The 13,562-nt window shown below is 38.2% G+C and overlaps 2 protein-coding genes across 2 annotated transcripts; both read right to left on the bottom strand.

The window, feature by feature from the left end:
* Positions 1–5,643: 5,643 nt before the first annotated feature.
* Positions 5,644–8,724, bottom strand: LOC103958099 (isocitrate dehydrogenase [NADP]-like). The gene is made up of 11 exons (XM_048573710.1): positions 8,569–8,724; positions 7,973–8,016; positions 7,786–7,895; positions 7,405–7,442; positions 7,190–7,268; positions 7,046–7,098; positions 6,869–6,970; positions 6,633–6,724; positions 6,422–6,525; positions 6,199–6,267; positions 5,644–6,120 (listed from the first exon to the last, which is right to left on the bottom strand). The coding sequence occupies exons 1-11, from the start codon at positions 8,618–8,620 to the stop codon at positions 5,964–5,966; spliced, it is 900 nt and encodes a 299-aa protein (XP_048429667.1). The 5' UTR covers positions 8,621–8,724; the 3' UTR covers positions 5,644–5,963.
* Positions 8,725–10,657: 1,933 nt separating this feature from the next.
* LOC125472569 (serine/threonine-protein kinase AGC1-7-like) lies at positions 10,658–11,865 on the bottom strand. Its single transcript, XM_048574212.1, has one exon. It carries the CDS (start codon positions 11,863–11,865, stop codon positions 10,966–10,968), a length of 900 nt encoding a protein of 299 aa, XP_048430169.1. The 3' UTR covers positions 10,658–10,965.
* Between the last annotated feature and the right edge of the window lie 1,697 nt (positions 11,866–13,562).

Raw genomic sequence — 13,562 nt, 5'->3', positions numbered from 1 at the left:
TTTATTTTTTTGTTTTTAGTATTTTATATTTCGAATATTCACTTTGGGTTTCAGAATAAACCCATTTTGCAGTCCCAAAGGCCTGCTCAAGTAGGCATCTTTCCCAAGTGCAACGAGATGCCTAAACAAGTCAAGGGTAGAGAATATTATACAAGACAGTACTGCTATCTCCCCATACAAATTCTAAACATGTTTACTATGACAGCATGCAATATCCAGGAGTTGTATCATTAACACAATCTACTTTTCAATTCAGCCTGAGGGTTCCATAAATCAACATGAAATTCCGGAGCAACGGACAAGTATTAGTCCTACTTTGAACAAGTTGACAGTATGTTACACCAGACCAGATACAAATCATATACAATGTAGTACACCTAGACAAATCCTTAAACAGAAATCGACGCATATACATGCGAAAGAATGACACACAAAACTTTAGATGCAATTTCCATCCCTATATATGTGTTTTTATTTCCCCTTGCCTAGAAAGAAATCAATAGTATTCTGTCAACAAATGTTTTCTCTGTGAAACCCTCAACATGTAATGATAAGTATATATATCATTGGGTTGCAACGTTTTGCTCTTTGTACAATGTAGTTTTCCTCCGGAGAATGTAAAATATCATCCTAAAGGAGTGCTAGAAGTACTCAAAATCTACATAAGATGAATCATTACTACCGTTCTTCTTATCACTTCCCACATCTGTCATCTTTTTGTTTCATCAACTCTTTTTTTATTGTTTTTATTTTTTATATACAAGCGTGAGTAAGGAGATACTTCGGGTGCAACGGAAATTCTCTTAAACTTGAGTCACAAATCACTTCCTATGAAATTCAAACCATCAGCTCGTCCCAACAAAATTGATGTATGTTTCATTTTATCTTTTCTTATATTATGTGAATCAAATCTAGATGAGATTCAAACTCAGAATCTCCTCCTAAGAAAATCGGAGGATTGGTACCATTAATCAAAATGGTTGTTGATGATTGATGTACTTTCAAGGTTTAATTAAATATAAGAGGCTTGTAACTCAATTGTTTAGGAATATTTCTGCTTGTAATCAAGGCACCTAATAAGTTTTTTAATCTGACTTTAAATGTTTTAATCTTAATTTTAACATCATTCCTAAAAAAAACCACTATTTGGTGTGTGAGGTCCCATGAAGCATGCCCCAACGACTTGGGCAGCAAGTGCAAACAGCTTCTTGTTTTGGTCTCAAATAAAGAACAGAAGATGACAATGAGACCTAGTGATCCTAGATCAAACATGAAACTTTTATCGCACGGAAACAATATCTAAGGAATTTAAACTTTTAAAGAAATATGACTTTTGAGTCCCACATCGGGTAAACCCTGGTTGCCACAGCTGTTTATAAGGAATTGCATTAAACTTTAGTATCGCCGAACCTGGTAGCACAGGTTTGTAACTAAGCAGGGCATTAAAACGATTGATGGGTGATGAAATCTTGGTCAAGCGAGGCCATGGTGTTTGAAATCTGTTCACAACTGTTGTGAAGTCACTTTAAGCACGCCCTAAATCCCTCGGGTTAGTAGGGGCACCCCACCCTTACGAGCGGGGTAGCAAAACAAACAAACACACAATGCAAACACTGTTTGAATCCGACTGAGACCCCCCCGATGGGGTAGCGCAGATGAAAACTTCCTAACCTCGGCGTGCTGCTTTGCCGGACTCCTTATCCTACAATCACCTTTTTTTGCTTGTTGAATCTTCTTCAAAAGAAAAGACTGCACGGTGAAAGATGAAGGACAACCGGATAGCATCATACCTTCCATCATATTTCTTCAGAATAGTATTTTTAGTGCTAAGATACAGTGTTTGCATCATATTTTAAGCACGCCCTAAATCCCTCGGGTTAGTAGGGGCACCCCACCCTTACGAGCGGGGTAGCAAAACAAACAAACACACAATGCAAACACTGTTTGAATCCGACTGAGACCCCCCCGATGGGGTAGCGCAGATGAAAACTTCCTAACCTCGGCGTGCTGCTTTGCCGGACTCCTTATCCTACAATCACCTTTTTTTGCTTGTTGAATCTTCTTCAAAAGAAAAGACTGCACGGTGAAAGATGAAGGACAACCGGATAGCATCATACCTTCCATCATATTTCTTCAGAATAGTATTTTTAGTGCTAAGATACAGTGTTTGCATCATATTTTAAGCACGCCCTAAATCCCTCGGGTTAGTAGGGGCACCCCACCCTTACGAGCGGGGTAGCAAAACAAACAAACACACAATGCAAACACTGTTTGAATCCGACTGAGACCCCCCCGATGGGGTAGCGCAGATGAAAACTTCCTAACCTCGGCGTGCTGCTTTGCCGGACTCCTTATCCTACAATCACCTTTTTTTGCTTGTTGAATCTTCTTCAAAAGAAAAGACTGCACGGTGAAAGATGAAGGACAACCGGATAGCATCATACCTTCCATCATATTTCTTCAGAATAGTATTTTTAGTGCTAAGATAAAGTGGCCACTTTTTCTGGTAGTCAGTGTTCATTGAAGCCTCAGCAAAAGCACGGATAGACTGCTCTCACAATTTAAGCAGAATAAAAAAAAGCTGTTAAATCATTTACAGAGGTAACCAGTTTACCAGAACTTTTTACAAAAAAAGTTCATACTTATGATCAAAATCATTCCTATTATTAATCACTTGTAAAGATCGTCCCTGCAAAAAATGGATAAAATATGAGATCGTCTAGTTATCGAACTGTATAAAAATAGATTGATGAATTCGGTACAAAAATTATTAACCGTCTATCTATATGTTATAGTTAATTGATTTTGTTGTAGAGGTTATCTTTATATAGTGATCTATACCATTATAAGTAGGAAGTTCCGTGAGTCGACCACAAAATATCTTGAGGATGATGAACTCCTCCTCTATCTTAAGCGGAAAATTTGAACCTCGTCCGTGTTATACATGGACAATGCTATGCCTCCAGCACCAGTAAATTTGTAAACCTCCCACTCTGTCTTCTTGTTGGACCCATCAGGTACTGCAAAGCAATTGGTAAGATAATAACGTACCTATATGGTGTGTGTATAAGAGAAGTGCACCAGATTAACTTTTATACAAGCACTTTAAACAGTCAGAAGTCAAACTCAGAAATCTTGAAGCTCTCTACTGAATTACCAAAAATCAATTTAAGTTTTCCAGGTCCTTCTATGATTGCATCAGTTGCTTCGTACTGATCACCAAAAGCATGTCTCCCAATACATATTGGCATTGTCCAACCTGAAATGAACACTAACTTACAGTTCTTTTGACAATGATACAGGGCACATCAGATTAGGTCTCAAATATCTAGCATCGGCTTGTAACTAAGCATGATATTAAAGTGATTGACATGTGGTGGAACCTTGGCAAAGTGGGTATATGATGTATGAAATCTGCTCACCACCAGTTAGTGTGTAAGATCACATTAAGCATGTCCTAAGCTACTTAGGTTAGTGACATTCTATTCATTATGAGCAGATAGCAAACAAGCACAATTATGAATCGATTGGTTGGGCCCATGGCCCATGTTTTGTAGATGAAAAATACCTTACCTAGCTTGCTATTCGGTCAAACTCCCCTCTCCACCGCCTGATTAGTGTCTTTTTTAACCTTAGTCATAATAGAGTAAAGATTAACGTATGTATATACATATGTGTGTTTTTAATTCATCAACTTTTTTTTTAATTTTTTTTATATACAAGTGAGAGTAAGGAGATGGTGAAATCAAACCTTGAACTTCGGGTGCAACGGAAATTCTCTTAAACTTGAGTCACAAATCACTTCCTATGAAATTCAAACCATCAGCTCGTCCCAACAAAATTGATGTATGTTTCATTTTATCTCTTGTTATATTATGTGAATCAAATCTAGATGAGATTTAAACTCAGAATCTCCTACTAACAAAATAGGAGGATTGGTACCCTTAATCAAAATGGTCGTTGGAGATTGAGGTACTTTCAAGGTTTAATTAAATATAAGAGGCTTGTAACTCAGCTGTTTAGAAATATTTCTGCTTATAATCAAGGCACCTAATAAGTTTTTTAATCCGATGTTAAATGTTTTAATCTTAATTCTAACACCATGCCTTAAAAAAAAACCACTATTTGGTGTGTGAGGTCCCATGAAGCATGCCCTAACCCATCGACTTGGGCAGCAAGTGCAAACCGTTTTTTGTTTTGGTCTCAAGTAAAGACCAGAAGATGACAATGAGACCTAGTGATCCTAGATGAAACATGAAACTTCTATTGCACGGAAATAATATCCAAGCAATTTAAACTTTCAAATAAATACGACTTTTGAGTCCCACATCGGGTAAATCCTAGTTGCCACAACTGTTTATAAGGAATTGCATTAAACTTCATTATCGCCGAACCTGGTAGCGCAGGTTTGTAACTAAGCAGGGCAATAAAGCGATTGATAGGTGATGGAATCTTGGTCAAGCGAGGCCATGGTCTTTGAAATCTGTTCACCACTCTTGTGAAGTCACTTTAAGCACGCCCTAAGTCCCTCGGGTTAGTAGGGGCACCCCACCCCTACGAGTGGGGTAGCAAACAAACAAACACACAATGCAAACACAGTTTGAATCGACTGAGACCCCCCCGAGGGGGTAGCACAGATGAAAACTAACCAACCTCGGCGTGCTGCTTTGCCGGACTCCTCATCCTACAATCACCTTTTTTTGCTTGTTGAATCTTCTTCAGTCAACTGTTACACATTGCAACTGCAAACCTCTCAATTTCCCAAAACAACGATAAAGTTTGTTGCGACAAACAAGAGTCCCCCATCGGAGACAAACTTATTTGCTCAAGTGTTTGTAAGGTAGTACGCTGAGACTAATTATTTCCGGGCCTGGTAATTTGTACTTGTAACCAAAACCGAGATTACAACTTTGCTCGCTAGACAATCTAACTCTCAACTCATCAGCCACGGCGTCAATAAATTCTTCGGTATTCAGATACTGAGACCTAGTCACCCTACACGAAGCAGAAACTTTTTATCATACAGAAACAGAAAACGCATCCGAAAGTTACCAACAAAATACGACTCTTGACAACACTTACTTAGGCCCATGGATGAGGAGTGCAAGATCCTTGGTCATCTTCCCAGATTCGACGGTTCCTACACAAGATGCTTCAAGTTTCTCTGTAAAATCTAAGAGTCTGGCATTGCCATCTAACTTTCCCTTGAAACGATAACACAGGTTTACTCAAACTATTATCTAATGTTTCAAACAATTTCTAAACAGAACCAAATTCCAAATACTGACTTTCAACCACCAGACTACATACTGAGATAGTACCTGAGTGCAAGACCTCGTGACCATGCAAAGATCGAAGCTATGCTGTTTGTGCTTGTTTCGCCTCCTTTCTGGTGGACCCGGTAATGGTGGGTTACTGTACCATGGGCTGCTTCAGCTTCGATGGTCTTTCCATCTGGGCACACCTGGAACCAAATCCAAGTTTTCATGCATCCAAACTCATAACTGTACCCCCAACAAGCATAGCGAAATATTAGACAAAATTGATTACCAGTATAAATGTCATCAGCCCCAGTGATCCAAAACCTGTATCAAAGTTTATTGAAAGGTAACCAAACATTAGCAAACACATTCGCTAGGACAGTCAAGGAAATAGCATTTGCTTCCAACAAAAGCAGCACCACACGTTAAAAAGAGAAATAGTTGAATACTAACTCACAGACTAACAAAAGTAAATACAGACCTCGGGCTATATTCGTTCGTAGAGCTATTTACTCAATCGCAGACATTTCTGGAACACTTCTAACAGAGGGACAGATAGTCAATTTTGAAAGAACTTAATGTCATCAAGAAAGCAATAAATATTTTTTGGTTTTAACCCTACGACTAGAAGAAATAGGAAAGGATTTCGGATCAATCTATATTGATTGACTGCCTCCATTATGTTGTTGCTAGCAAATACCACTATTTTTGATTTTGGATCTTCCAAATCATTCCCGCAGGAGGTCCGGACCCATTTTCACTTTGCACATCCCCATCATAATTTTTGCATGCCCAAACATAACCTCCTTCACTTTTGAGAGCATAAGCAACCATGTCGTCAATAAGACGATGCTCATACCTTCAAATCAGACTTCTAATTAGTTGAAAATCACCGGACCTACACAAACTAATCAGCTTGGATGACAAGTTATCTCACCAAATCCCTGCAGCTTCATATCTTGATCTCCAATGGGCTTCATAAGCTTCCTGGAAGATGTCCTTGAATCTTCATTAAATTCAAGAGTAAGAAAATGGCAATAAAAAATCCTGTAGTGAAACGTTACATCATAAACTCATACCGACTCATAATGAAACATGGGTAATTATGAACAGAAAAGATTGCACGGTGAAAGATGCAAGGCAACAGGATAACATCATACCTTCCATCATATTTCTTCAGAATAGTATTTTTAGTGCTAAGATAAGGTGGCCACTTTTTCTGGTACGCAGTGTCCATGGAAGCCTCAGCAAAAGCACGGATAGACTGCTCTCACAATTTAAGGATAATAAAAAATAGCTGTCAGCAAATCATTTACAGATGTAATTAGTTTACCAGAAATTTTTATTTTTGCTTGAACGGAAAATTTGAACCTCGTCCGTGTTATACATGAACAAAGCTATGCCTCCAGCGCCAGTAAATCTGTAAACCTCCCACTCTGTCTTCTCATTGGGCCCATCAGGTACTGCAAAGCAATTGATAAGATAATAATGTACCTATATGGTGTGTGTGTGTGTGTGTAAGAAAAGCACACCAGATTAACTTCTATACAAGTACTTTAAACAGTCAAAAGTCAAACTCAGAAATCTTGAAGCTCCTACTGAATTACCAAAAACCAATTTAAGTTTTCCAGGTCCTTCTACGATTGCATCAGTTGCTTCGTACTGATCACCAAAAGCATGTCTCCCAATACATATTGGCATTATCCAACCTGAAATGAACACTAACTTATAGTTCTTTTGACAATGATACAAAGGCAAATTTAGATGACAAACTTGTAGCAAACCTGGAACAAGACGGGGAACATTTCTGCAGAATAGGTTCTCTAAAAACAGTACCGACAGACACCAAAATGCATTGGCTACTTACAATCGGTCAAACAAAGAATACACAATGGTAAATACTAGATATTGAGGGAGTATTCAATTGACCATTTAAAATGTTCCGTATGGTCCCATTTGGACTCCTCCACATCTGTTTCAAGTTGAACTCCTTCACACGAGTTTCATCTATAAACATCCAAATAAATGATCCAGATCATCACAATAGTACGTTGGCCAAATCATGTCCATGAAAAAGGGCCAAGTAGTCCATTTATTAAGGAGAAATGCACATTGTCTCTAAATTTATGAATCTGTATAATACCTGGAGTTATAGTTGCACACTTTATTGCTACATTGTACCTACGATAACAAGCAAAAAAAGGAAGCAAATTTATACAACAAAAATAAAGGAGCGTCAACAGGTGATAAAGTAATTTTCATGAAAAAATTAGTTTCAATAAAGATGCTAATTGTTTTAATAGAATATGACAAATTGTGCCTAGCACGAACAATTTGACTTGTCATTCCGTTCAAAAGTATATGACAAACTCATGTCGAGCCCATTTAAACATGCCAAACTCGTGCCAGTAAAAAAGGAAAAAGAAAGCAGCAACAACTAAAATGAAGGGAAGAAAAACAGTAAGTTCATGAAGGGTAGTTGAGTATAGCAAAGCAACTGTGAAGGGAGAATGATAGGGCACACTTAAGAGTAGCTTCGGTACTTTCAATTGTGACTCTATCATTGGTGGCATCGCGATTAAGAATCCCAAGGTCGAAGTACTTGATATCCAACTCCAGGAAGGGAAAAATAAGCTGTGGAACACGAAAACAAGTTGCAGATTCATCAACAACTCTATGAAATCACAGGGAACACATGATAACAAAATTACCTTGTCTTTTATCCATGTCCAGAACACCCCATTCATTTCATCTCCTGCATCACGGAAAATAATGCATCATAGCTTAAACATAGATAACAAAAAGTTGAATAAATCAGAATCAGTACAGCTCCAAGCCTCCGGCAAAGATATATACATCTCAATTCAGATGTTGCATTGCATCTATGTCCTTACCCTCTAATAAGATAATTTGCACGCAATTCGGCTCAAACGAACGAAAAAGAAGTTTAATCATTTAAATCTATGAGCTCAGAAACATCATAGTAGTGGACTGGTGGGTAAGGCAAGAAAGCCCACAAATTGACCAAAATCCTGTAATTCTAAGATCATCTACTTTTATGGTGCATGATAGTTGGGGTGTCCTTAAAACATGGATTGAAGGGCATGCTCTGATCAATGGGATCATCCAAAAACACCACTTTGATCATTTGTATAATGTCTATCCATCCATATTTTCCAGATTAATTCAAGCATTCAAAAAAGCAGAGAAACATGCCATTTTTGAGCAGCTTAAACAAGAGTTCGCAACAAAACAATGGCGGAAAATAGAAATCAGAGAATCAGATGGGAGTGGAGAGAAATCGTACCGTCCATTTCGACAATTGGGTTGGTCACCTTTATCTTATCGAACGCCTCCATTTCTCCCCTGACACCAAAACAGGTCAAAGTTTCGTGCTTTTTGCTTCGAAAGCTTTCGGCTTTGGCGGGAGAAAACAGAATCAGCGAAGAAAAGTGAATATTTGTTGTTTACTTAATGAAATTGAAAGGTCGGAGGCTGAAATGGGAACTTAGAAATGAGAGTGCGTGATGACAAAAACGTTGTATTTCTCGTTCAGATTGAAAGTAGTGAGGTCTCAGAAGAGCGTGTCAAGAATTGCTCACTCACTGTCATTCATTTGGATTAACTAAAGGAAGAGATCCTCTCCGGATCTCTCCCACAAAACCATCTAGTCCACTCATTTAGATTTTTGAAATTTGATCAAACAACTAAAATTATTATAACTTTTAAAGAACCCTGTTTGTACCATTAGATCAAAATTTAAGGATCTGGATAAATGGACTTGATGGTTTTGGTGAGAAAGATGCGGAGAGGATCTCTTCCTATTAACGAGGAGCAACACTAACATTTTTACTATTCTATTTATCTATTTTTAATAAAAGAACTTTTTATTTACACGGGCGTTTCTTTTGAAATATTTTATTTTCTGTCCAACTAATTTTACATATTTCATCAAACCTACTATACTCAATCCTGTTTTCCAATCTCTTGCTAACGCATCGTGAGAGTTCAAAGTTGAGATGTCTTTTAACACAAAGAGAAGTATTAATATAGCTAGATTTTTTTGTTTTTGGTCAAACTAAATTACTTCCATTAATTAGAAAGACTAGTACAAGAAGGCAACCCATTACCTAAATACAAGCCCAGCGACAAATAAGAAAATACAATAAATAGGCGTAGGCCCAAAGTGGCCAGCTGAACAACAACAAAAAAACCCTCAGACTGAAATGGAAACCAGTAGCCACTAGATGTCCCTCCATTGCAAGGCCACCACCACCATCAAGAGGACGAACCAACGAAACAACTGGATCAACGGAAAAAAGTGCTGAAATTAAAAAAACTTTTTGAGTGGAAGGATGGGGGAAGGATGAAGGAAAGAAGGGGGAAAAGGGAAGATGCAAAGAGTAGAGATGGATGGAAAGAAAAGATGGGGAAAGAGGGAAGCTACAGGGAAAAGATGGGGAAAGAGGGAAGCTACAGGGGGTGGAGAAGGAAGAGGAAGAGGGAAGAAAGGCTAGAAAGAGGTGGGAGTCGGGTTGCCGCCAACCCCAAGTCAGAGTAAGGAGCGGCGGCTAGGAGGGTTTCTTTTTTCCTGAAGGCAGAGGGAAATAAAGGTTTTAGAGAGAGAGGTTTTTTCTGTCACTAGATTAATAGCTAGTTAGTATACCTTTTTGTGCCCTGAGTTGTGTTATGTATAGTCATGGACAAAGCGTCTAGGGTGCTCTAGAGTACCATACTCCAGGTGTTTCAACTATTCGATCTTGATTTTTATACTTTTAAATAAAGATTTAACAATTAAAACATCTGGAGTACCATGTAATCTAGAGCAATCAAGAAAGTCCCTAGTCATGCATGGTGGGTCTCCTTAGTATTTCTCGTTGTGCCGGGGTGGCCTCTTGGTTGTCGTTAGAATTTTTCATCATACCTCATCAATGTGAATAGTTGTCTCATGTTGGAAAGTGTATAAGTTATGCAACGACTTATGTGGAGTTATAATACCCTCCTATTGTCAATTAATTTTAAAGTGGAACTTTAATTTCATGGTATTAGAGTCTCGCGTATTTTTATTTTTTTGTTTTTAGTATTTTATATTTCGAATATTCACTTTGGGTTTCAGAATAAACCCACTTTGCAGTCCCAAAGGCCTGCTCAAGTAGGCATCTTTACCAAGTGCAAGGAGATGCCTAAACAAGTCAAGGGTAGAGAATATTATACAAGACAGTACTGCTATCTCCCCATACAAATTCTAAACATGTTTACTATGACAGCATACAATATCCAGGAGTTGTATCATTAACACAATCTACTTTTCAATTCAGCCTGAGGAGTTCCATAATCAGCACGAAATTCCGAAGCAACGGAACAAGTATTAGTCCCACTTTGAACAGTTTGACAGTATGTTACACCAGACCAGATACAAATCATATACAATGTAGTACACATCGACAAATCCTTAAACAGAAATCGACGCATATACACGCGAAAGAATGACACACAAAACTTTAGATGCAATTTCCATCCCTATATATGTGTTGTTATTTCCCCTTGCCTAGAAAGAAATCAATAGTATTCTGCTAACAAATGTTTTCTCTGTGAAACCCTCAACATGTAATGATAAGTATATATATCATTGGGTTGCAACGTTTTGCTCTTTGTACAATGTAGTTTTCCTCCCGAGAATGTAAAATATCATCCTAAAGGAGTGCTAGAAGTACTCAAAATCTACATAAGATGAATCATTACTACCGTTCTTCTTATCACTTCCCACATCTGTCATCTTTTTGTCTGCAGAGTTCGCCTCCTTGCTGGCATATTGTGAAAAGTTTACCGGTTCAGGAACATGGGGAGGCGTGGCACATCTCACCAGAGCCCATTTCACTCCCTCGAAAAATGGGTGTTGCTTTATTTCTGTGGCACCCCTTTTGTACGCAATTCGTTTATGTGGTTCTTTCACCAAGAGTCCTCGTATGAGATTACGCACCACAACGCTTACTTGTAGTGTTTCTGGGAATTTCAGAGGCTGGCCTACAACGTTGAAGAGCGTGGGACGACTTCCTTGACCTTTGAAGGGGGTTGTCCCATGTAAGAGCTCGTATAAGAAGATACCAAATGTCCACCAGTCCACTGCACTTCCATGGCCCTCTCCGCGAATAATCTCTGGGGCTAGATATTCGTGTGTTCCAACAAATGACATGGAACGCACATTTGTAGGCTCTGCCATCAGTTCAGGGAGGGATCCATTAGTCGAAAGGCCAAAATCTGATTTGGAATTCCGGTTTTTCTTGGTAGGTAAAATGCGTGGAAAGAAATTGGAAGGCTGCATACAACCATGCACAGCAAGGTCATCGTCTAAAATGCCCCCGCCACCACCACCACCACCGGCAGCACCACCATTGCTTACATGGGCAGATGAAGACTTGACTAGTGTAGGATTGACAGAACAACGGAGTGAGAGATCGAAGTCTGAGAGCATGATATGACCCTCGTCTCTTACTAGAACATTTGCTGGTTTCCTCTTTTTTATCGTAAAATATTTAGAATGGAAACGTGAGAGTTGAACACTAGCCATGAGTGCGGCAGTAGGTGTTCTTACCACCAGACCCATTTTAACAAAGTTCAGTAAACCTCTTTATGGGGTTTAAATTATTTCCGTACTGTACTACCAGCGTATACTCAATATAAATGAATCGTAAATATTTTATTTGATCCTTATAGGGATTTTCCTTTTGCTTTCTGTTCATTGCAGTACCTAACTCGCTGTTTCTGGTCTGTATATTTTTTTAAGACATAAAGAAAGAATAGTCGGAAAAAATCTGCATAAGCTATAGAGAGCAAATCGCAGGATGGACGAAGAGCCAAAACAGTGGAGAAAGTTGCTACTGTGACTATGGAAACCTGAAAGAAGATGATGGCAATGCCAAGCTGCCTTCACATTCAAATTTTGTGGTTTAGTACTATAGTAAAGATTGTCGTGTATGTATACATGTGTTAATTTATCAGTCGGACTGTTCATGAGATTTAAATTCATGACCTCCTCGGACACTATCGAAGACTGTACTACTAATCCAAGTGGGTCATTGACTCATTGGCGATTGATGTATGTATTTTTTTTTTTTTGTGATGTATGTGTTTTTCTTATGCGAAAATGGATGTATGTTTGATGTTTAAGCAAATTCGAAACCGATAAAGAAAAATTACCTAAGAAATATAAATTTTGTTAATTGTGTTCCCCGATGGTTAGTGCCAAATAATAAAACAGAGTGGTTAATGATGCAACTTTTAAAGTTAAGGGTATTTTACCCCCGGAAACATCATTGTAACGAAAAAAATGTTGGAGTCCCACGTCGGATTAAGTCTCAAATATCTATTATTGGTTTGTAAGTAAGTAGGATATTAAAGTGATTGACGAGTGATGGAGCCTTGGCAAAGTGGGTATATGATGTTTGAAACCTGCTCATCACCAGTTAGTGTATGAGATTACATTAAGCACTTCCTAAGCTACTTAGGTTAGTGGCACTTCATTCATTATGAGTAGATAGCAAACAAGCACAACTATGAATCGATTGGTTGGGCCCATGGCCCATGTTCCATGTTCCACAGATGAAAAATACCTTACCTAGCTTGCTGTGTGGCCAAACTCCCTTGTCTGCTACCCGATTAGTGTCCTTTTTATATACATATGTGTTTTTAATTCATCAAACTTTTTTATTTTTTTATTTTTATACAAGCGAGAGTAAAAGATGGTGAAATCAAACCTTGAACTTTGGGTGCAAAGGAAATTCTCTTAACAATGCTTGAGTCACAAATCACTTCCTATGAAATTCAAACAATCAACTCATCCCAACAAAATTGATGTATGTTTCTTTTTATCTTTTCTTTTATTATGTGAATCAAATCTAGATGAGATTCAAACTTAGAACCTCCTCCTAAAAAAATTGGAGGATTGGTACCATTAATCAAAATGGTCGTTGGTGATTGATGTACTTTGAAGGTTTATTAAATATGAGAGGTTTGTAACTCAATTGTTTAAGAATATTTCTGGTTGTAATCAAGGCACCTAATATGTTTTTTAATCTGATGTTAAATTCTTTAATCTTAATTTTAAGATCATTTCTATAAAAAATCAATATTTAGTGTGTGAGGTCCCATGAAGCATGCCTTAACCCATCGACTTGGGCACCCCGCCCATGATAAAGCGGGTAGCAAATGCAAACCGTTTCTTGTTTGGTCTCAACTAAAGAACGGAAGATGCTGAGACAATGAGACCTAGTGATCCTAGATGAAACATGAAACCTTTATCGC

This window comes from the organism of the source record quoted next, unplaced genomic scaffold (genome assembly GCF_019419815.1).
Source record: "Pyrus x bretschneideri cultivar Hongxiangsu unplaced genomic scaffold, Pyrus_bretschneideri_v1 Contig7, whole genome shotgun sequence".
NCBI classification, from domain to species: Eukaryota; Viridiplantae; Streptophyta; class Magnoliopsida; order Rosales; family Rosaceae; genus Pyrus; species Pyrus x bretschneideri.
This window is presented reverse-complemented; position numbering and strand designations above follow the sequence as displayed.